This window comes from Trachypithecus francoisi, unplaced genomic scaffold, assembly GCF_009764315.1.
Source record: "Trachypithecus francoisi isolate TF-2019V2 unplaced genomic scaffold, Tfra_2.0 Contig01579, whole genome shotgun sequence".
In the NCBI taxonomy this organism is placed as follows: Eukaryota; Metazoa; Chordata; class Mammalia; order Primates; family Cercopithecidae; genus Trachypithecus; species Trachypithecus francoisi.
This window is the reverse complement of record NW_022681442.1, coordinates 6,855,556-6,876,553: the sequence shown is the minus strand read 5'-3', so window position 1 is coordinate 6,876,553 and position 20,998 is coordinate 6,855,556. Positions and strand designations below refer to the sequence as shown.

The 20,998-nt window shown below is 59.2% G+C and overlaps 2 protein-coding genes across 3 annotated transcripts in view; one reads left to right on the top strand and one right to left on the bottom strand.

Moving 5' to 3' along the window:
* The window catches only part of LHPP (phospholysine phosphohistidine inorganic pyrophosphate phosphatase), a 153,976-nt gene extending 146,613 nt beyond the window's left edge, over positions 1 to 7,363 (top strand). For both annotated transcript variants that reach the window (XM_033179833.1, XM_033179865.1), the window contains one exon: positions 6,575 to 7,363. In XM_033179833.1, coding sequence (XP_033035724.1) covers positions 6,575 to 6,671 — 97 coding nt within the window. In that variant the 3' untranslated portion in view covers positions 6,672 to 7,363. The remainder of the gene's footprint in view (positions 1 to 6,574) is intronic.
* Positions 7,364 to 11,815: 4,452 nt separating this feature from the next.
* Positions 11,816 to 20,998, bottom strand: part of FAM53B (family with sequence similarity 53 member B) — a 126,168-nt gene continuing 116,985 nt past the window's right edge. Inside the window, exon 5 of the mRNA XM_033179779.1 lies at positions 11,816 to 16,084. Within this exon, the coding sequence (XP_033035670.1) occupies positions 15,722 to 16,084 (363 nt within the window). The 3' untranslated portion in view covers positions 11,816 to 15,721. The remainder of the gene's footprint in view (positions 16,085 to 20,998) is intronic.

Here is a 20,998-nt window from a genome sequence, read left to right as displayed (position 1 = left end):
GCCCAAGGGAGGTACACCCAGGAGAGGAGAGGAGAACCCACGGCCGCCCCGCAGGCGCCTGGGGAAATCTCTTGCTGCTTCCACCTCCCAGCCAGGCCCCGAGGACTGGGCACCCTGGCTTAGCGAGGAAGCCGCCCTGCGAAGGCCTGGTGTCTCCACGCCATTCTCAGGAGGACAGCAGCAAGGACGATGGATGGGAGCAGTGCTTGGCCTTAACGTTCCTGTTTCTGGAAGCGTCCCTGCCCTGCTCCCTCTCCCATCAATGCCCTCAGACTCCAGGCCCTTTTCTTTCTTGTGCTGACAACTGAGTGTGGAACTGGACTGTGAACCCTGGAGGGCAGAGGGTGGAGGTGGGAGGGTGCAGGGGCCAGCCCCAGGGTGAGCGGCAGGATCCTCAGGTGCAGGGGAAACGCCAGCTTCGTGTTCAGTCTTGCCTCGTTTCATCTGTTTCATCTCAGTGGCCCCCAGAGCCAGGCCCTATGCCACCTTACAGATGAGGAAACCGAGGCTCAGGCAGGTGAAGAGACTGGCCCTGGGTCATGCAGTTTGTTGGGGACAGAGCAGGGTGCTCAGCTGTCTGGGGGCCTGGGCTGGGCCTGGGGCAGGGGGAGGAGCAGTGCTGTGACCCCCACAGGGAGCCCTCAGCCAGGCCCGTAGGCCAGGGAAGGGCAGAGGGGCTTATGCAGGCCCACATGGCCAGGACACAGAACCATGGGGGCAGCCCCAGCCCCTCCCTGTCTGTTGCAGGCCCCTGCCCCACACTTGGTGCTCTGTCGCTCTCTGTTCCTGTGTCCCGTGCCTGTCCCCTCCCTCCGTGTGTGGCCGTGTCCCTCTGTCTGTCTCTTCCTCCTCCTCCGGCTCTGTCCCAGCAGGGCCATTCAGGGCAGGATGGTCTGTGGCCCCTTCTGCTTCACCCTCTCCGCTCTGTCGCCACTGCCAAGGACGCACCTTTGCTGGATTTCTTGGCTCAGCTTTTGTACCGTGACATCTCTGAGGTCCACAGGTCACAGAGTACTGGCCAGCATGGGGCAGGGACCCCTCCTGCCCAGGCCATTGGACAAAGCAGAGCTGCTTCAGGGGCTTGGGGCCACCAGGCCAGGAACAGGTCCCCTCCTGCCTACCCCACCTCCCTGGGAGACACAGCCCACAGCAGCGTCACGTAATTAAGACATAAAAGTCCACGATTTCCGCTGCGTGTGGGCAAACACCAGCCGGGTGCTAATACAATCCTTTCTTTTAGTGGATTCTTGAATTTAAATGATACATAATTAAACATAATTAGCCACGGATGCCATTCGGCTAGGTACGTGTGCGGATTGGGGTTGGCCGGATTCTCGTTACAAAGTGTCATCATCGATGGGGAGAACTCTTGTTCCCTCTGGGGGCTGCTTTCTTTTGCCTGGACAGTAAGCGTGGCCCCAGGGCACCTGGGGTAGGTGTCCAAGGAGGGAGGTCCTGGGAGCCATTCCCCCGGGGGCTTGGATGGTGACTCATGGGCGGTGTTTGCTGGAAGAATTTTTGTCCCGCTTTGGGCAGCAAGGAGCCCACACCTCTCACTGTTGTGGGGAGAAAAGTTGGGAATCAGATGGGAGAAAAGCTGGGAATCAGATGGGAACGGGCTGCAGTACCAGAGAGGATGTCAGACCCGGGCCATGGCCTCAGCCCCCGACTCCTTGTAAGTGTGGGCTGGGTGCACACATGGCGGTGGTGAGCAGTGCTTTGGAGCTCATGTCCTCAGACCCTAGTGGGAGCTGAGCGGCCCAGCAGCGCTGATCCGGGGCCATGCACACAGGCCAGGCAGAGGTGAGACCAGGGAGTAGCAGCGCCGCAGGTGCAGAGGGCAAGAGGGGGCAGTGCTGCAGCACAGGAGCAAGTCTGCTGGCCCTTCCTGCAGGCACCCTCCCTAGTGCCAGGTCTGCTGGGACTCCAGGCTGTTGGGATGCCCCCTAGGGTCCTGCTTGGAGCCTTCCTGACCCTCCCCTTCCAGTGCCCGTGCTGGGCTTCCTCTCCACTCACCCTGTCCTCCCTGTACCCCACGTAGCCTACACATCAGTGTATGTCCGTCCGCCTGCCTATCTGCCCCCTCACCAGCCTATGTGCCCAGGGGAAGCTCAAGGCCGGTCACGCTCCACCTCCCTGACCAGCCCAGCCCTAGCTCATGGTGCATTTCCTGGACAGGACTGCTGAGTTTTCAGTTTTAGCCACAACAGCACTCACACCCGCACCAACCAACCTGTCCGTGCCACAAGTATCGGTTCCTGCCCTCCTCACGGGAGCCTGTGGCACATGCTATTATGACCTCAGTCTAGAGGCAGGGACACCAAGACACAGGGGCTTAAGGAAGTTGCCTGAGGCCATGTGGCTGGTAGGGGGTGGAGCCAGGTTTATCCTCATGGCACAGATGAGGAAACTGAGGCAGAGAGGTGTTTTGCCAGGGGGCTAATTTACTGATCCAGCCAGCCGTTCTGGTTCTGTCTCTGTCTCGCTCAGAGGGCCCCTCCCGCCCACCTGCCCACCCAGCTTGCCGTGCCCTTGGCCAGGGCCAGCAATCTGAGGTAGAGCTGCTGAGAGAACCCTCTTCCCCTCATGACGTCTGTCCTCCAAGAGGGATCTGAGTAAGCAGGGGAGCATCAGCAGCCTCGAGGGGACCTTGGACCCCTGCCCACCCTTCATTCTGTACCAGGACAGGGTGTGTCTGCACAGCCTGGAGCCAGGCGTGGCTGGCAGCCCCAGGAAGACTGGGCCAGCCCTGCCGAGCCCAGAGCAGCCGCATCTCCTGCAGCAGCGGGGCACTTGAGTAGAAGCACTCGCTTCGCAAGAGCAAGAACTTGCTCCCAGCAGGGCCTGTCTAGAGACCTGGGGGACGGTGGACAGACCAACCCAGGGGTCCAGGCCTTTCCTGTAGGGGCCAAATTGTTACCACTTCAGGCTCTGCCAGCTTCCATTTGGTCCCTGTTGCATATTATTCTCTTCTTTGTCCACCCCTTTAAAAACATAAAAACAGGCCGCAGGTAGGATTTGGCCTTCTGGCCTGTACAATAGCATCTGTGAGCATCACGTGTGGCTTTTCTTTCTGAGACAGGGTCTCATCCGTCACCCAGGCTGGAGTGCAGCGGTGTGATCACGGCTCACCACAGCCTCCAGCTCCCAGGCTCAGGCGATCCTCCCACCTCAGCCTCCCAAGAAGCTGGGACTGCAGGCGCCCACCACTATGCCTGGCTGATTTTTGTATTTCCTTTTTTTTTGTAGAGATGGGGTTTCACCATGTTGCCCAGGCTGGTCTCCACCTCCTGGGCTCAAGCAATCCTCCTGCCTTAGCCTCCCGAAGTGCTAGGATGACAGGCGTGAGCCACCACACCTGGCCCCTATGTGGCTTTTTAAATTTTGAGGTGTAACACTAGTAAAGTGCTCTGAAAGTGAAGAATAGGATGTTAGCCCCACCCAGGTAAGATCTGGAACATTCCCGGCACCCCATTCACCTTTCCGTTGGGAAGCCGCCATCCCACCCTCTGTCTCTAGTCTGCCTGTGCCAGCTCTGGAGGTCTCTGTCAGTCAGTCCTGCTGTGTGTTTTCCTCGAGCCTGGCCTCGGTGGCTCTTCAGGTCAGGGACTCACCCCCATTGCCGGGGCGGGAGCTCATCCCAGTTTGAGCCATTGTGGAGTATTCCCGTGTGCGATTCTGCCACTGTCTGTTTTCCCATCCTGCCTCGGCGGGCATTTGTCCAGTGTTTGACTTTTGCTATTGCAACTAGAGCTGTGTGGGACATTCTAGAATGGGCCTTTGGTGACTGTGAGGATGCCTTTCTGCTGTGTACATACTTAGGAGTGGAACTGCAGGGTTGCAAGTGGATATCCACACGCAGTTTTCCAACGTGACCCATACCATAGAAGGCCTCGTGGTGGTGCCGAGTCCATATTCCAGCACTGAGGCAGGATCGCGCAGTGCCGAGGCCCTGTTTCAGCACGGACAGGATCACGCACGCTTCAATGCCCCCTCCTAGATCGTGGACACCCTGTGTGCCATCACAGAATGGCCCACACAAGCAAGACAAGAGGCCTCTAAAGCCCCGACACTGACATGGGTTGTTCTTGCTGGGGTTGCTAATGGAGCGGGTGCAGGTGAGGGTACAGGTGAGGGCGCTGACGGAGCAGGCGCTGGTGATGGAGCGGGTGCGGGTGTGGGTGCTGACGGGGCAGGTGAGGGCGCTGATGGGGCGCCGCAGGTGTGGGTGATGGAGCGGGCGCTGACGGGGCGGGCACGGGTGTGGGTGATGGAGCGGGCGCCGGTGAGGGCGCTGACGGGGCGAGTGCGGGTGAGGGCGCTGACGGGGCGCCGCGGGTGTGGGTGAGGGCGCTGACGGGGTGGGCGCGGGTGAGGGCGCTGCACACTCCTCCCCTTGTCTGGTCCCCCAGGCTCATACTTTGGTGTGTGCTCATTCAGGAGCAGCAGAGTGGCCACACTTGGGAGGGCCAGCCAAGTGATCCCCACTGGTACTGACATCTGTAGGTGCCCCTGCTTGGAGCAGGTGCTGTCAACCACCCTTTGCTGGAAGGGGCAGGAATGTCCAGCAGTGGTGGAAGCTCTCGAAAGAACACGGGCTGGGAGTAGAACTCAGATCCCAGCTCTGCTCTCCCTGCTGCGTGACCTTCAGCAAGTCTCTGAACCTTTCTGAGCTGTTTCCTCACCTGTTCAAAATGGGGGTGACCATTTCTTCCTTGGAGGATGGAAGGGAGAGGGATGTGAGGCTCCTGAGCGCTGTGCTTGGAGACTGTGCGGGAGGGGAAGCAGCTGTAGCCGCATACAAGGGTGGGCGAGAAAGTGGGGGCACTGGAGGGGCTTGGGGGACAGGGTTCTGCCCTTGGGACCTGGACAAGAGCCAAAAGGTACACCCTCCCAGTCACAGGGGAGCCCACACTGCCATCCCCTCCCAGAGACTGCCCTTGTGGCCCCCGTCCAGGTCTACAGCCTCAGCAGTCCCTGAGGGCCAGGAGGTAGCCTCCAGGCCACTGGGCTGAGAACCCTTAAAAGAAAAAGCGCCCCAGCCATGACAGTCATTTTAGGGTAAAGAAAGCCCTTTGCAGAAACCAAAGCCTTTGGAAGGGACAACACGGCTTTCAGATGTGAGAACCAACTTCAAGCACTTCCTCTTAGACCAGGGTGGCAGCTTCCAAAGTGGGGGCGCTGCTGCTGGGAGGCTGCGGTCTCCCTGCTTCTCAGGGAGCTTAGGCCAGGCCGTGGGGTGATCCAAGCAACACGTCCCTTGGCAGTGGCAGGTTTGCAGATGGGCTGGTCCCCACTTCCTGCCAAGCTCCAGCAGCGCCTCTGTGGGTGCAAGGCTGTGGGGAGGGGCCTTCTGGCTCACAGCCCTCCAGGCTGCCCACAGCCCCTAGGATGAGCTGCCACTTCCTCAGATGACTGTCAAGACTCTGGGATGTGGGCCGGGCAAGGTGGCTCACTACTGTAATCCCAGCATTTTGGGAGGCTGAGGCGGGCAAATCACTTGAGGTCAGGAGTTGGAGACCAGCCTGGCCAACATGGCGAAACCCCGTCTCTACTAAAAAAATACAAAAGTTAGCCGGGCGTGGTGGCAGGTGCCTGTAGTCCCAGCTACTCACGAGCTGAGGCAGGAGAATCGCTTGAACCCAGGAGGCGGTGGTTGCAGTGAGCCAAGATCTCACCATTGCACTCCAGCCTGGGCAACAGTGTGACACTTGGTCTCAAAAAAAAAAAAAGATTCTGGGATGTGTCCACGAACCCACCTGACCCCTTCCTGCGCCTGGGGCTCTCCTCTCCCACCCATGTGTCTACCCATAGCCCCTGCCTGCCTTCAGGACTCAGCCCACAGCCCCTTCCAGAAAGTCTCCTGGCAGGGAGGGCCCGAAGGCCTCTGCACTGTCTCGTGGCCTCATTCCTGTGTCCTCAGCATCCAGTGAGACCTCGGGAGATGCCTGGGGAATGGTTGAAGGCTTTGGGAGGTCCCTGCCCCCAGAATCCCAGCCAGAGAGCAGCTTATCCAGGAGCCCGGTGCCTCCTCTGTTGGGTGGGCGTGGCCTCAGAGGGCACCAACCAGAAGGCATGTGCTGTCACTGACACGGGGGCCCCCAGCGTTAGGGCAGGCAGGAGCTCAGGGTCTCTACCCCCAGCTGTCCCCACAATGCACATGTACTAGGCTCCTCCCATGGGCCACTAGGCCAGGCCAGGCGTGTGGGGTGAGCCCCTGGGGAGCCCAGAGCAGGGTACATTCATGTCCCCACCATCCAAGGTGAGATGCCTGTGCTGGAGGCCCAGAGGGAGCTGGGCTGGCTGTCACTGCACCACAAGGCTGAGCAGGCTCCCAGTGGGAGACAGGTCTGGGGAGGTGTCCAGGTTGAGGGCACAGTCAGGAGGGGCCATGTGTGCCTGAGTAGGGCACGGGGAGGAGGGGGATGGCCAGTGGCCACGGGCCAGGCTGCCTGGCAGGACCTGGAGGTTTCCTCAAGCTAAGGCCAGGCCCGTGCTAGATGCTGGGAGGGTGGGTGTGGCTGCAGAGGGGTCAACGTGGGGGCACCTACTAACCTCCGGCCATCCTCTCCAGGCCCAGTGACGAGCACCATCCGGAAGTGAAGGCTGATGGGTACGTGGACAACCTCGCAGAGGCGGTGGACCTGCTGCTGCAGCACACGGACAAGTGACAGCCTCCTGGGAGAGCCCTGCTTCCTCCACCCCTGCCTCTCCTCCACCCACCCCAGTGCCCAGACCACCCAAGGCCCTGACAGCCCTGCCTTCTGCCCTCTGCCTTGCTGCATGGGCAGGCATTTGTTCCCTACCTGGGTGGCCTGCTCCCCTGCCTGGGCCCTGACTTCAGCTCACTGTAGTGAAGTCCAGGAGGGTGGGACAGACCTGTCAGGCCTCTGGGAATCTCCCAAACCCCAGAACTCACTCACCCACCATGCGCACCTGGTCCTTTAAATGCGGGAAACTCCACCTAACCGGATTCAGAGGCACTGGCCCCGCGGCCTCCTCTTCAGACTCTTTGCATTTCAGTGAAGAGCCTGGAAGAAACCCAGGGGCCTCCTATGCACAGATCTTGCAGCCCAGAACCAAGTCCGCCTCCTGCGCCTGCCTAGGCACACTGCCCACCACCCCACCCCCGAAACAATGCCAGCCCGCTGCTTTTTCTACCCTCCCAGTCCCCTTTGCAAAGACCAGGGGCAGCTCCTGAGGGAACTGTGAAGGCTCCCGTGCCACGCAGCAAGAACTGCAGCCTCTGCGCCCAAGGCACACAGGGTACTTTCTGCAGCCATTGCTGGACACACTTAAAGGTGTCATGCCCGGTGTGTGTAGGAGGAAACTAACAGTTCAATAAATTCCGCCTTGACCAGCAGCCTTTGACTGGGGCTTTGACTGCTAGGAAGAACCGTATGGGGGCGGCCACCAGCAGGGTCTGGGCCACTGTCCCTGGTCCTGCCTTATGCTTGAGCCATTGAATATCAGAGGTACAAGGGACAAGGGCCCTGAAACACCTCACCTGCTCCAACCCCGCAACTTAGCAGCTGGGGAAACTGAGGCCCAGAGGGGCCAGTGAGCTGCTGTTGGCCCCATCTGGAACAAGGCAGTCCAGGGCAAACTTTGGCACTGCCTTCCCTCATGGAACAGCCTGTGGCCTGGTGGTAGTGAGCGCTGCTTTCCCGACCAAAGGCAGGGCGGCCTTCCCACAGGGACCCTGGGAGCAAATAACCCTTAACTCAAGTTTCAAGTTTCAGAATCAGTCAGCTCAACAGATGACTTGATTGCTCCATTGCTCCCCAGATCAGTTCAGAAGCTACTGATAACCCCTGGGAGACTGCTTCTTTATTTTATTTATTTATTTAAGATGGAGTTTTGCTCTCATTGCCCAGGCTGGAGTGCAGTGATCTCACCTCACACCTCTGCCTCCCAAGTTCAAGCGATTCTCCTGCCTCAGCCTCCTGAGAAGCTGGGACTACAGGCGCCCACCACCACGCCTGGCTAACTTTTTGTATTTTTAGTAGCGACAGGGTTTCACTGTGTTGGTCAGGCTGGTCTCGAACTCCCGACCTCAGGCTATCCGCCCACCTCGACCTCCCAAAGTGTTGGGATTACAGGCGTGAGCCACCGCGCCCGGCCTGGAGACCGCTTCTTATGAGAGAAGCCATGGGTCCCCAGAACAGGATTTCCATCATATGAAGGTGGACGATGAAAACGTGTGGAACCCACGCCGGGGAGGGGCAAGTGCAGCCCCCGCAAGGCCGGCCACTATTAAATCAGGATTAGGGAAAACGGTGACAGTCTTTTCAGCAAGGTGAGAGGCCACCAGCCGGGCCAGTGTCACTAGATTTGAGGGAGGCCGTTTGGCCCCTTCGCTGGAAAATACGCAGATGGCTGGCTCCTTGATGGAGTCCCCTGATGGCAGCTCCTTAGGAGACAACACAGGACGTTCAGGCGGCGGCTACAGTTCAGTGGCAGCCTGGAGGGGCTGTGCGTGATGCTGGGTTTGTCTGTGGGTCTTTAGTTTTTTCTCCTTTCTTTTGTGTTTAATGGGGAAGCTTCCAGCCAACACAGTGACCCCTCTGGGGGAAGGAGTTCAAGCTGAGACCTCCTCTTTCCAGCTGCTGCCCAGGACTGGGGTGCCCAGAGGGATAGCCCCTGGAGGCGCAGACCCCTGCTTTGTTGGTGCCGGGAGCATGCCGCCCTCTGAGCCGCGGTGGGCTCAGTGAAGTGGGCGTTGTCATCCTTCCCATTGCACAGGTCTAGAGTCGGGTGCAGTGAGCGACAGTGGCTTGCTGAGGGCACACAGTTAGTGAGGGGTGGAGCTGCGACTTGCAGGAAGGTCCAGCCCCACCTCCCAGGCCCTTTCCAGCCCCTTCCACTTCCCACTCTTGCCTGGAATCCTCCCGTGGGGGAGGCATGTGGTGGCCCCTGTGGCTGAGTTTCCGGCTGAGCTGGGGAACCGGTGTCCTCGTTCTAGAGATGAGCTCTTCCAAGGGGTGAGGTCCAGCCACGCCTGTGGTGGGGTGGTGTAATCCCTGAGCCTGTTACCCCATCTATAAAATAGGGGGATTCACTTCTTTACCAGGCACTTCCTGGCCCTGCGGGGCACCCTATCCCCTGGCTGGAGCTGATGAGTCGTGCTGTGATGCTTGCCTGGGGGTCGGTGCTGCTGAGAAGTGAGGAATGACGTCCTTCACCCCGGGTCCTTCTGGCAGCCTGGCCATTTCCAGCATGTGGAGGGGCCCGGACCCTGGCAGGGGCAGCCTGGCCATTTCCAGCATGTGGAGGGGCCCGGACCCTGGCAGGGACGGTGTGGAGCCACCGGCCACATGTGGGCTGGAGTTCGGGGCTGGCAATGAGCTAAGGCCCTGTGTTCAGCATATGTCATGGAACTGCCATGAAAAAAAGACTCAACACCCAGGGCCACAGCTCCGGGGCGTTCCCAAGCGTCTTTCCCCCCAAGGCCCAGAGTAAGCAGCAGCCTGGGCCCAGCCACACCTCCCAGGCTCCGGAGCTGCCAGGTCAGGCAACCGTGAGGAGTAGCAGGGTAGGGGGCGGAGGGGAGGGCAGGGAGAGCAGGTCTCTCACCCATCCTTGCACTTCCAGCTCTAGGGCCCACACAGTACCAAGCCCTGGGCTCAATGTACCACCTATGAAAACTCAATTCAAATTGGCTTAGTCCAACAAGAGATTTGGCATTCTCACAAGACTTCAAAGTCCAGGACTGGCTGGGTCTGGGGTCCCAATCGCTGTCACAGGAACCCCATCGCTTCCCATCGCAGCTACTTGACAGGTGGCAGGATGCCCCCCAGCCACCGACTTCCCCCTGCCTGCTCAGCAACCCCAGGGCCTGCAGAAAAGGCCCAGGAGATTCAGACTGGCAAAGAGACCAGGGCAGACCAGGAACGGGCGCGGTCTCCGTCCCACCCAAACCCTAACCAGAGAGAAGACGGCATGTTGTGTCAGACAGAGGACAGAGGCCAGCGAGTGTCCATGCCCTCATCGCTGACGAGGCTGGGAACTGCGCCAAGTGAGGCAGAGGCCTCCACGTCAGATGTGAGCACCACTGGCCCGGCGGTTCCTGCCCCTCTTGGGGAGGCTGGCTGGCAGCTGGCAGGTGGAAAGACTCCTGTGTTCACCTCAGGGCAGAGGTGGGGACACAGGGCGGGATGGGCGAGGGTGGCGCACCTCTGGGGTGGGCGCTCTTGGGTCCGCCTTCCGTCCCAGAGCGCGTGTCCACAGTTCCATCTGCCCCTCTCAGAACTGTCCTGGTTTAGGTGGTAAACACACTGGGCAGCCTACATTCTACATGGCTTTTTTTTTTTTTTAACATTATAAAAGCAGTATGTGTTATTACAGGAAATTTAACAGAAAAGTATATAAAAAGAAACCAGAAGTCACCCGGGAGTCTGAGCGCTGTGCTCTCTGGGGCCTTTCCTTCCGGCCTTCTTCCTTCCAGCCCTTTCCCTGCACACTGGACAGAGTGACTGTCCAGGGTGGCCGTGGGGTTTGCACTGATTCTCGTAAGCCCACAGGGTTATGATCGCTGCGCAGATAAGGAGACTACACGCGTGTCCCATGTCAGGAGCACCTGCGCCTGGCCTGGAGTGAGGCCTGAGGCCAGGCCCCATGTGGGGGCAGAATGGAGCTGCTACCCAGAGGGACCTCATCTAGGGACTGGGGACGGCAAGGGGCTGGTAAGGGCCAGAGGTTCTTCCAGGGCCACTCTATGCCCTACCCTCAGGTGGGAAACAAGGGTGGGGGCACTGCGCTTGGTAGAAGCCCCCGGCTGGCCTCTGGCCTGCCAGTCATCCATCAGATATGGAGGCAGGGGTGAGGTGTGCTGGGGAAGTCAATGCGTCCAGCCTCGCACCAGTGAGTCCCTGGGCCTTGGGTAAGGCAGGGCTGCAGGGATGGCAGTGAGGACGAGAGCCTCGCCTCCCAGCAGCAGCCCTGCTTCACCTGTTTCTTGAGTTCAGTGTTCATAGACTTAAAAAAAAAAAATCTTGCTAAAAGGAAAAACAAACCAAAAGAGAAGTGGGGGCTGCAGAGCCTCATTCCCAGAGGGCTGCTCTGGCCCTAAACAAGTGTTCTAGGCCAGACTTCCATGGGCAGGTCATGTGGGCAAGTGCTGGGCTATGGAAATCAAGCAAACCTCTCCACGCCTATCCTCCAGGCCACGAACACCCCCATCTCCTGAGTCTGGGTAAGCAGAGGGCCACGCACGGAGACGGTGGCCCACGCTGGGCTGGGCTCTGTGCTCCTGGGGCCCCGCAACTCACGCAGCAGAAGTTTGCAATGTACTGCCTGCAGCGGGGGCAGAAGCCTGGAGCTGGTGAACCTGTCTGTGCCACCTCAGCTACCCTGGTGGGCGGGTGGTGGGGGCCATCCCAGGCCCCTCAGGGCTCCAGGCCAGGCTGGGCCCCTCTCCGCACACTGCCGTACGGCCTTACCTCCCAGCGCTGTCGAAGGCTGAGCTCATGTGCTCAGAAGGGCAGACTCCTCCATGGCTTCTAACGCAAGTGACACAAGGAGTGTCTCCCCACTGCTGTCCTGGGGCTCCTGGCCAGAGCCAGGAGAGCCCAGCCCTAGAAGGGCTCCCCATGACGCAGCTGTGACCACGGGCAGGCCTTCTCCCATCTCCCAGCCTCTCCATAGCTCTTGTGATGTCTGCTGGCCCCATTTTATCAATTCAGACCCCGAAGCTTGGAGGGGACAGAAGGGTCCAATCTATGTCCCTCTCAGCCCAGAGCTAATGCTCCTGTGAGCAGGAGGGATCTGCCGGTTCGCCACACCCCACAGAAACCACACAGCTGACAGTAGGCACTTGGGTATTGAACCAGGAAGCTTTATTTACACAGTAAAAGTAACAAGCAAATTCCTGAGAGACTAGAGCGGCTGGAGTGCAAGCCATGGCCTGTGCGGGGAGGCCAGGCTGCAGGGGCAGGCAGACCCTGGGCCCCGGGTCTACGCTTTCTGGTCGCCACACTTCCTGAAGCTCTGCAACACCCACAACGTCCAGCTCAGGGAAGCTCCTGCAACCCCAGAAACAGCCTATGTGCTATCTGTCACCCAAGCCCCCAGGACAGCTTCCCCACGCACTGAAAACACAAATCATTTGCCAAAAAGACTACGCTAGGTCAGGCTATCCTATCTAGGCTACAAGATCTCCACTTCGGTCTGCCATTAAAAAACAAAACAAAACCAAACCTTTCTCTTTTCTCTTTAAAGAGGCATGACAGAGGGGTTTGACCAACAGCGTGGACATGGCAAGGTGCGGCATCATTGCCAGTGTGGGGCCAGGGTGCCTGATCCCAGTGCGCGGCCAGCCTGCTGCATCCCTGCCGGCTGACGTCTGGAATGACCATCATTCAAGTGACCAGCCCCCAATAGCCACAGACGGCACGTCAGTGGAAACGGGAGTGCAGCAGGCATGACACCAAGGCCGAGCCCGCAGCAGGGCCCAGGGGTTCCGCAGCTAGAGGAGCTTGCTCAGACCAGCAGCACACCCAGTGCATGGCCACTCATGCCCCTGCACCAGGAGACCCATTTAGAAGTTGGGGTTTGTTTTCTTTTTAATGTGGACTTCCCCTTTATTTAAATTTTCTTTCAGTGTACAAATTCACAAAACTGGCTACAAAAATTTGGTTGAAAAGTAAGGCTTTCTGAGAATGAAAATCTGTACGTCTGGTCAGAACAAGCTCCCCGTGGGCCTAGATGCACGTCTGTCCGTGCAACTCTGGCCTCCACCGTGAGTAAGGCAAGAGGGTGTGGCAACGAAAATGGCGAGGCTGTGGTCCCGGCCCCCAGGCCCCACAGGTGGACAGCAGCCCCTGGCAGTTTGGTGGCTTTGAAATGAGTGGGGTGCACGTGGCGCTAAGCCCCTCCTCCCACTCCGCTTTCCTGCCCACGAGCAGGCAGATGGCCTGGCACGGCTTGCTCCTGGCTCTGCCCTTCCTCGGTCTCCCCTCAGAGGCAGGGTTCATGGGCAAGGCTGTGACAAAAGCGAGGCTCCTGCCGCTGCCCCCAGCTGGGGCCCTCATGCTGGTGGGGGTGAGCTGTCTGCCTGCTGCCCGTGGGGACACCAACGTGGGGGGCACCTCCTGGGCAAGCCTCCCTCTCGGAGGGCTGAGATCAGAAGTCCTGGGGCCAGCAAGGTGGAGTGCAGGAACAGGCCGCTCCAGGCTGTGTGGTGGCTTGGATGATGGGGTGGCACCTTATAGATAGGGTCTACTCTCTCCAGTCAAGAGACAAACACGAAACCAGCTGGAGGCCATTTCTTTCTCTTAGCAGAAGGGACAGCCACCATTTTCTCCCCTGACTGCTGCGTGGTGGGCATAGGACAGGCAGGTGGGGTCTGAGGAGGCTGGGCCATTTGTGCCTAAGCGCCCTGGGGCTGGGCTTGCTAGTCAATGGGACCAGCTTGCAGGGAGGTGGGGAGGTGGCTGTGACTCGGCCAGCTCCACAGCTTGTCCCTCCCTGCCACCAGGCCTGAGTGGGGAGGTGGCAGGCAGGGTTTGAGGGCAGGTCACCCACACCCCAGTCCCACGACACATACCTGTTACCATGTGCCTCCCACCTCTACCCTAAGCAAAGGCAGCTGGGGGCTGCTGCACGCCTCAGCCTCGGCTGGCACTGCCCGCCTCCCTCACTGCCTCTGCCTTCCACAGGAAGGCCTGCTTTAGAGGCTGTGTGCCCTCGGTGGCCACACCGGGTGTGTGGTGCCAGGACCTCCAGTGCCCAGTGATACTCTGGGGGTGAGGCATGGCCATGTGCTCTCCACATTCACCCAGCAACTGCCCCGGTCTCCTCCACATTTGCTCTAAGAAGACATGGTCTCCATGACCCCCAGGCAGGGACAGGCCAAGATGTCTCTGCTCAGAGCCACCAGCTCTTGGGTTTGGCTGTCCAGGATCACAAGTAGATGTGCCTCTGGCAGGAGCTACAGCGACCAGAGGTGAGCTGGTTCCCCCGCTCTGGGACCTGCCCAGTGCCCGGCATACCCCCATGTGCCACCCACCCTGAGATGGCACCACCATCTCTCAGGGCCGTGGAGCTGGGGGCTTTCTGCCAGCTTCTTATAGCTGATTTGTAAGAAGTGCCACCCACATGTGGGAACTTGAGCCACCGCCCCTTTGATGTAGTAAAAAAAAGGTTTAAACAAGGTTTCCCAAAAAGCAGCTTTCTTGAGGAGAAAGGTGAGAAGCATCTGGACTCGACCTGCAGAAGCGAGGCATTCACTCATCCACGGAAGACGAGCAAAAGCAAAATGACTACAAAAGTGCTTTTAACGCATGTCAGCTAACGCAAGGGAGCACACCAGTTATTTTTAGCCTTATGGGAAAATGAGCCACTTACTCCTAAGCCAGCCCAATTGCTATTGTCTGCAGAAGACGCCAAATCCGCTAAAAGCCAGATTCCCATAGAGCAGGGCCCATGTGGTGGTGTCTGCAAGGTGCGGGGGAGCAGCTACAAACCCGGAGAGGACAGCAAACCCTCAGGAGCTAGGGTCCTTGGATGCCCCAGGGTGAGGAGCCAGGGCGGGGCAGGGGCGGGGAGTATCAGTCCAGCTTTGTGCCTGTGGCTGGGCCTACAACAGAGATGCAGCCCTCAGGACTGGGCTCCCCCTAAGCTGACAAGGGCGGGGGTTTGTCTTGAGGTGGGTGGTGTGCCCTGGTTACAGCCAGCAGTCCTCAAGGACAAACGGGACGGGCGTGGAATCTTGCAGGGGCCCCTGCAGATTGGTCAGCGGACGCCCTTCCCCCCTGAATGGGCACAGGGCCTGCAGCTGTCCACCTGCCCACAGCTCCTGTCTCCCAAGGCCATTTTCAAGAGGCTGCCCTGGTATCGTGCCATCCCTACACTCACTAGAACCAACCACACTGATCACTCAGTGACCAGTCAACCACAGAGAAGGGCTGCTATCTGCTAACCCTGCCCTAACGGTGGCAGAGCCATGGGGTCAGGATCTCCATGCTGCAGGAGAGGCAAGACAGTCCGTTCAGAAAACAGACCCACCAAATTTCTACCCAACATGGAAGGCCCTGACATGCACCCCTCCAAACTGTTCCTTGGGCCCGAGACTCTGGACATGGGCTTACCCTCTGAGGGGCCAGTCCAGCACCGCAGGGATTCTGTCTCTCACATTGGAATTAAGGCCAAATGGTTCTGGTGTTACAGAAGGAGGCATCTCCCGAACCTTCCCAATCCTAAAGCAGGGAGACCTGGGAGAGAAGGCACGGAGTAAAACTGAGTGAAAGAAGCTGCAGGACCGGCTCCCCAAAAGTGAACCTGAGCGAGGCCAAGAAGGGCCCTGACACAGCAGATGGCCCCTGGCCCCCACCCCAGGCCCTCCCTGACAGCCCCCACCAGGGGGATACAGAGCGGTGCCCAGCTCTGCCGGGGACGACAGAGACTGCCCAACATCCCACGGGGAAAGAGGCAGAAAAGACGCAAATGCCAAAGCTGTCCTCTGGGCTGCAGTAGTTCTGTGGACCTGGTGGCTGCCACGCTCGGGGAGCCGGTGAGAGGCTGACACACCCACTGTGTGACGCAGCCAGGCCAGGCTCTCCCCAAGGCAGCGGGTGGGCTCCCTCTCTGGGACCCGACACCCCACTCAGGAAACTTTCATCAGGCCCACGAGTTGGGCTCCCCTTCCAGGGCCCACCTAGTGCCCAAAGGGAGGGCTGTCGATACCAGCGCACCCCAGCCCTGCCTGGGCCCACACGTCCCCTCAGTTCTTCTCTATCTGCTCGATGTCCAACTCGCCATCCAGGGAGCAGAGGCTGTTCCCGGGGGCCCCGCGGCTCCGCCAGGCTGCAGCCGGCTCTGCTCTCCTGCCGCAATCCTCATCCAGGGCACAGCCGTCTGACTCCTCACAGGACAGGTCCTCCTGGCAGGCGAGGTGGTCGTCGAAGGAAGAGGGAAGAGGCTCAGGGACCGGGGTCCCAGCGGGGGTCCTGCCCCCTGGGCCAGAGGCTGAGAGCAGGGCGGTCCAGGCCCTGGTGTTGCTGACGTGGCGGGCGAAGGGGCTCTGGGGACCGCAGTCCTCTGTCCCTGCGCTCAGGCAGCTGAGGCTGCTGAAGGTCTGACAGTTCTGTGGAGGGGCAGACACACAGGTTACTAAGGGTTACTCCCCTCCCAGAGCCCCAGGACTGCACACCCCACAAAGCGACTGGACCACCAGGCTGTGGCAAGACCAATCAAGTCCCGGGTTCCTCCCATCCAGGCAAGGACAGGGGCCATGAGCAACGCACTCATGAAGATGCACCTCCAGCCAATGAGCATTCTGTGCTCATGAAGACACGCTCAATTCCATTATTCACCTACTAACTCAGCAAAGCACACACATTGGATGCAGGCCCAGTTCTGGGGAGCTGCAGTGAAACAGAAATGCTCCTAACACTTTGTCCACAGCCTTTCTGAAGCGCAACCTGGGAAAAATGTATCCAATTCCTTGATCAGGTAATTTCACTACTCGGATTTTTCTGTTAAGAAAACATTCTAAGACGTGTGTAAAACTTCGGCAACATACTGTTAAACAGAAAAGAAGACAGCAACCCAAACGCCCTATAATGGTGGTGAAATCAATGATGTTTTTCAGGCAGGACCTCTATGCAAACATAACTGATGCACCGCGATGCTCCCCTTGAGAAGAGATCTGACTCGGAGGAAACGCCAGGCTGTACTGCCAGACAGGGTGACACGATGCCCACTCTACCCTACTCTCCACAACCAGAGTGGGAGACAGGCTAGAAGGGGCCGAGCTGAAGTCCTGAGCCTCGTGCGTAATAGAGTCATGCAGGGAGCTGGGGAAACATGAGTTCTTGGCCTCACCTGGAGACGCCGAGCCTCTAGAAAGGAGTGGTCCCATGCCCTCCACAGGTGCTGGGGCCTGGGGGGGTCTGAGCTGCTGAGGAGAGGCCAAGCTCCAGGTTCTAGTGCTCACCAGCTCCCTGCCTGCCTTGCTGGGCCCTTTGAGGCCCCAGAGAGAGAGTAGGCTGCACAAAAGCTTCTCCGCCCACCAAGTGCTCCCTCTGTGTGGGGCCTGGCCTGGGGCAGGAGGCAGCCTGGGGCCTTCTCCAGTGGCAAGTATAGCTTGAACAGGATGGATTTCAAGGGTACGAAAGCCAGTTCTGCTTGGCGTCAGCTGCCAGCGATGGGGGCAGGGCTGACACTATGCACAAGTGTGTGCAGTTCAATACCTGCTCCCAGGACAGAGCACAAAATCCAGCCTTCTCCTCAGAATGATGCACACTCCACAGTCCAGCCACAGACAGGACGGAGGCTGGGACAGTGAGGGGCACTCCCGGCCCAGTCCTGGATATCCCTAACAGGACTGCAGCGACGAGGTCACATACCAGAGGGGAGCGAGGGAAGAACTGCGCACAGAGGGCGGGGGGAATTCCAGTCTTTGGTCTCTTCCCGGCAGACGGGTGGGGACTGGGGGAGCAAAGCAGGGCCTTGGAGCACCCGCCGCCTCTCTCGCCGCACGCCTGCTGACGCCAAGACCACAGACCTGTCCCGAGGGCCTGATCCTTTCAAAGGCTGCAGTGTTTGTGTGTCTCTTTGAAATACAGGTGACCACCGGCTGTCACAGCCAACAAGCTGTTGAACCAGCCTCAGTGAACGGGAAATAAAAGGTGCTCTCTCTGGAGGAAGGTATATGTGCCTGCCATGGGCACACTCATTGTTCCTGAACACTCCATGGAGGAAGTCGTTCTGATGGGTTTGCTTTTCTGAAATCTTTTGATTAGCTGAGAAAGGTGAAGGCTGAGGTGCTGCGGGGAGCTCTGCACGGGGACTCAGGAGAGGGGCAGGGGCACCCATTAGACTGGAGACGCTGGCCCAGGCCGCTGAGGGAACCCCGTCCCTGCAGTTGGCCCCCTACGGAGCCACAGGTCCACCCTCCGGGCCATGGTGGGATTCGATGCAGCCCAGTGGTGTGCACACAGCACCCTCCCCGCACCATAACGGAGGGCTGGAGATGGCAACCCCTGCACAACAGCCCCAGGATCCTCGCCTGCCCCCCGTCAGGCCTGGACGACGGACCAGCACCCAGGATCCTCGCCTGCCCCCGGCCAGGCCTGGACGACGGACCAGCACCCAGGATCCTCGCCTGCCCCGGGTCAGGCCTGGACGACGGACCAGCACCCAGGATCCTCGCCTGCCCCCGGTCAGGCCTGGACGACGGACCAGCACCCAGGATCCTCGTCTGCCCCCAGCCAGGCCTGGGCGATGGATCAGCAGCTCCCAAGGCAAATCTGCCGCTTGTAAGGTGGAGGCCCCAGTGCTTTCGAGGGGGAGGGTCTCTGAAGCTCCTCCTGCTTCTCAGCCACCCTCTTGACTGGCCTAGACCTGAGCCAGGACAGAAGGAGAACTGAGTAGGGGGCACAAAACAGGGGCAAGAAGGCCCAGCCTGGGTGACCTCAGCCATGTGTCCCGGGCTCTGCTGAGCCACGCTGCCCCGACAGAGGGGGCCTAGGATGAGACCAGGATTCGTCAGAGCCTGAGGTCCCCAGAGAGCCAGACCCACCCTCTCCCGACCCTGGCTGAGCAGCCTGTTTCTTGGCCTGTATAGAAGCCGTGGTACGTTAAGAATAAATAATCATGTCCAGTCAAGGCTACAGCAGCCTGGATGATGTGCTGTGAACAGGTTCTAGGTGGGTGATGGGTACTGAGGCTGACTGCCTTGGGTGTCAGCCACATCTGTTGAGACCAGTGTGCTTGACACCCGAACGCGTGCCCGCGTTTTCTGCGAGCTGTCATGTGAAGGGCCTGGGACGTGGTCTGCTGCGAGTGTTTTCTGTGGCCTCTCACGTGAACAGAGCAGGAGCGCAGCCTGCGCACTCGGACAGAAGCCGCACAGCGCTTGTCTGTGCTCACCTTCTCAGTCCTGCTCGGAGCTTCCCACTGACCTCCTCTGGCATAAGGTGCAAGTGGCAGGGGTGTCTAACGTATGGCCACCATGACTGTGTGGGTCTGGGCACTAATCGTGGTGCTACGGTCTAAGTTTGTGTCCCCCTGCCCCCCACCCATTCCTATGTTGAAATCTAAGCCTCTGTGCAAAAGTATAAAGAGGTGATGAGGTCATGCAGGGACCTTCACAGATGAGATGAGGGCTCATAACAGAGGGAGTGCAGGTGCCTCTCTCGCCAGGTAAGGATGTGAGAAAGTGCCAACTATGAAGAGCAGGCCCTCACAAGACCCCAAGCCTGCTGGCACCCGGATCTTGGACTTCCCAGCTTCTAACTAAGAGAAATACATTTCTGTGGTTTGTGAGTTCCCCAGTCTAAGGCATCTTTGTCACAGCAGCCCAAACAAAGTAAGACGTGTTATGCGTTAGCCACAGCCAGGCGCGGGTGCTGGGGACCCATTAGCTGGACCTGTCACAGACGTGTGGCTTTTGCCTCACTGTGCCCTGGAAAGGGCTGAAGTTAGACAGGCAACACGGAGGCAGACACCGTCCGCATGGGCATCACGGTGCCAGGCGACTCTTCCACCTCTGGGCGGCGGCCGGCCTGCCTGCTGAGTCAGGGTGTTCAGGGCTCTCTAGACCCACTGGGTCCTTTCTGCTGTGATGCAGGGGGAGTCTACAAGGAAGGGCTGGTGAACCTCATCACAAGCAAACCCCAGAAAGCCACTCAGCCCCCAATATTCTTCAAATATACCGGCTCCTTGGCCACAAAGGCAGTGAAACCTTGAGAACTCTGTTGACTCAAAACAGCCATTTCAGCCACAGTGAGAGAAAGCCAAGAACCACCCACTGCTTGCCCCAGCTGGTGGCGAGCCCCGCCTGTCAGGACGGACTGTGGCTGCCACAATGGTGCGGTGTCAGGACGGAATGTGGCTGCCACAACGGTGTGGTGTGTGTTCTGCCCATGGCGAGCCCCGCCTGTCAGGACGGACTGTGGCTGCCACAATGGTGCGGTGTGTGTTCTGCCCAGAGCCCCATCCCTCGTGAACAACTCCCATGCAGACACCCAAGGTGTCTGTGCCCTGTGCCCTCCATGCCCCGGGGGCAAGGTCCCGCCCAGCATCTCCTAGTAGCTCCAGCTACCCCATGGAAGAACACTGCATAGGCAAGTTGGAAGCCTGGAGGCCTGCATGCCCTCAAAAATGTCTGCAAAAAGCTGCAAAATGGCTAAGTTCAAAGTGCCGTATGAACACATTATTCCAAGGTGAAACTGCTGCTCCAGGACCAACTGTCCCCCAGCCCGCCGACTTCTGCTCTCTTGACATCCAGCCCCAGCCCTGGGCTGGGCCACCTACTCTGGCACAGGCCGGCCCAGGTAAAAAAGCTCAGTGGAAACTGTCCACATGGCCTCAGGCTAGTAGCCAGGGACATGGATCAAGACCTACTCCTAGAGTCTGCAAAAGGCAGACCACAGCAGCCTGCCAGAGAGGCAACTTTGGGATGGAGGCCCTGCCTTTTCCATCAGACCCCCTAGACTTCAGCTCTAGCCACGACAGAGGCCCTGGCCATTCCTCGGCCATTCCCACCGGCCCCAGCCGAGGTTTCCTGCTCAGCCCGCCCCAGCCGGCCTCCCCGGGGCTTCCCAGCTAGGAGCAATGACCCTTCTTCTGCAGGGCTCTTCTGTGCAGATATTTATTCCTATACTTTCTCCTGAGTGGGAGGTCCCTGGCTGGGCACGGGGACACAGACGAAGGTGGCCTGGTCCTTGCCTTCTAGGTACAAGCTGAAATCCAGTTCCGCCTCAGCAAACTCACTGACTCAACATATCAGCTCTGTACTGCTGCCAGGCAGACCGCCACTCACTCTGCCCAGCTTCAGCCCAACAAGTTCATTCCCTCTGCCAGGTGCTGCTGTTCCTGGGCCAGGAGGGTGAACACGTAGTAGAGACTCCAGAAACATCTCCTGAGCTGAACTAAACCACATGTTTTATCAGTAGTGACCGAGAACCCACTCTGGGTTGCGAAGGGCAAGGTCTGGGGAGTGGAGGGGGAAACAGCCCCAGGATTTCTCTAGGGACTGCTGCCTGGGGCCTGG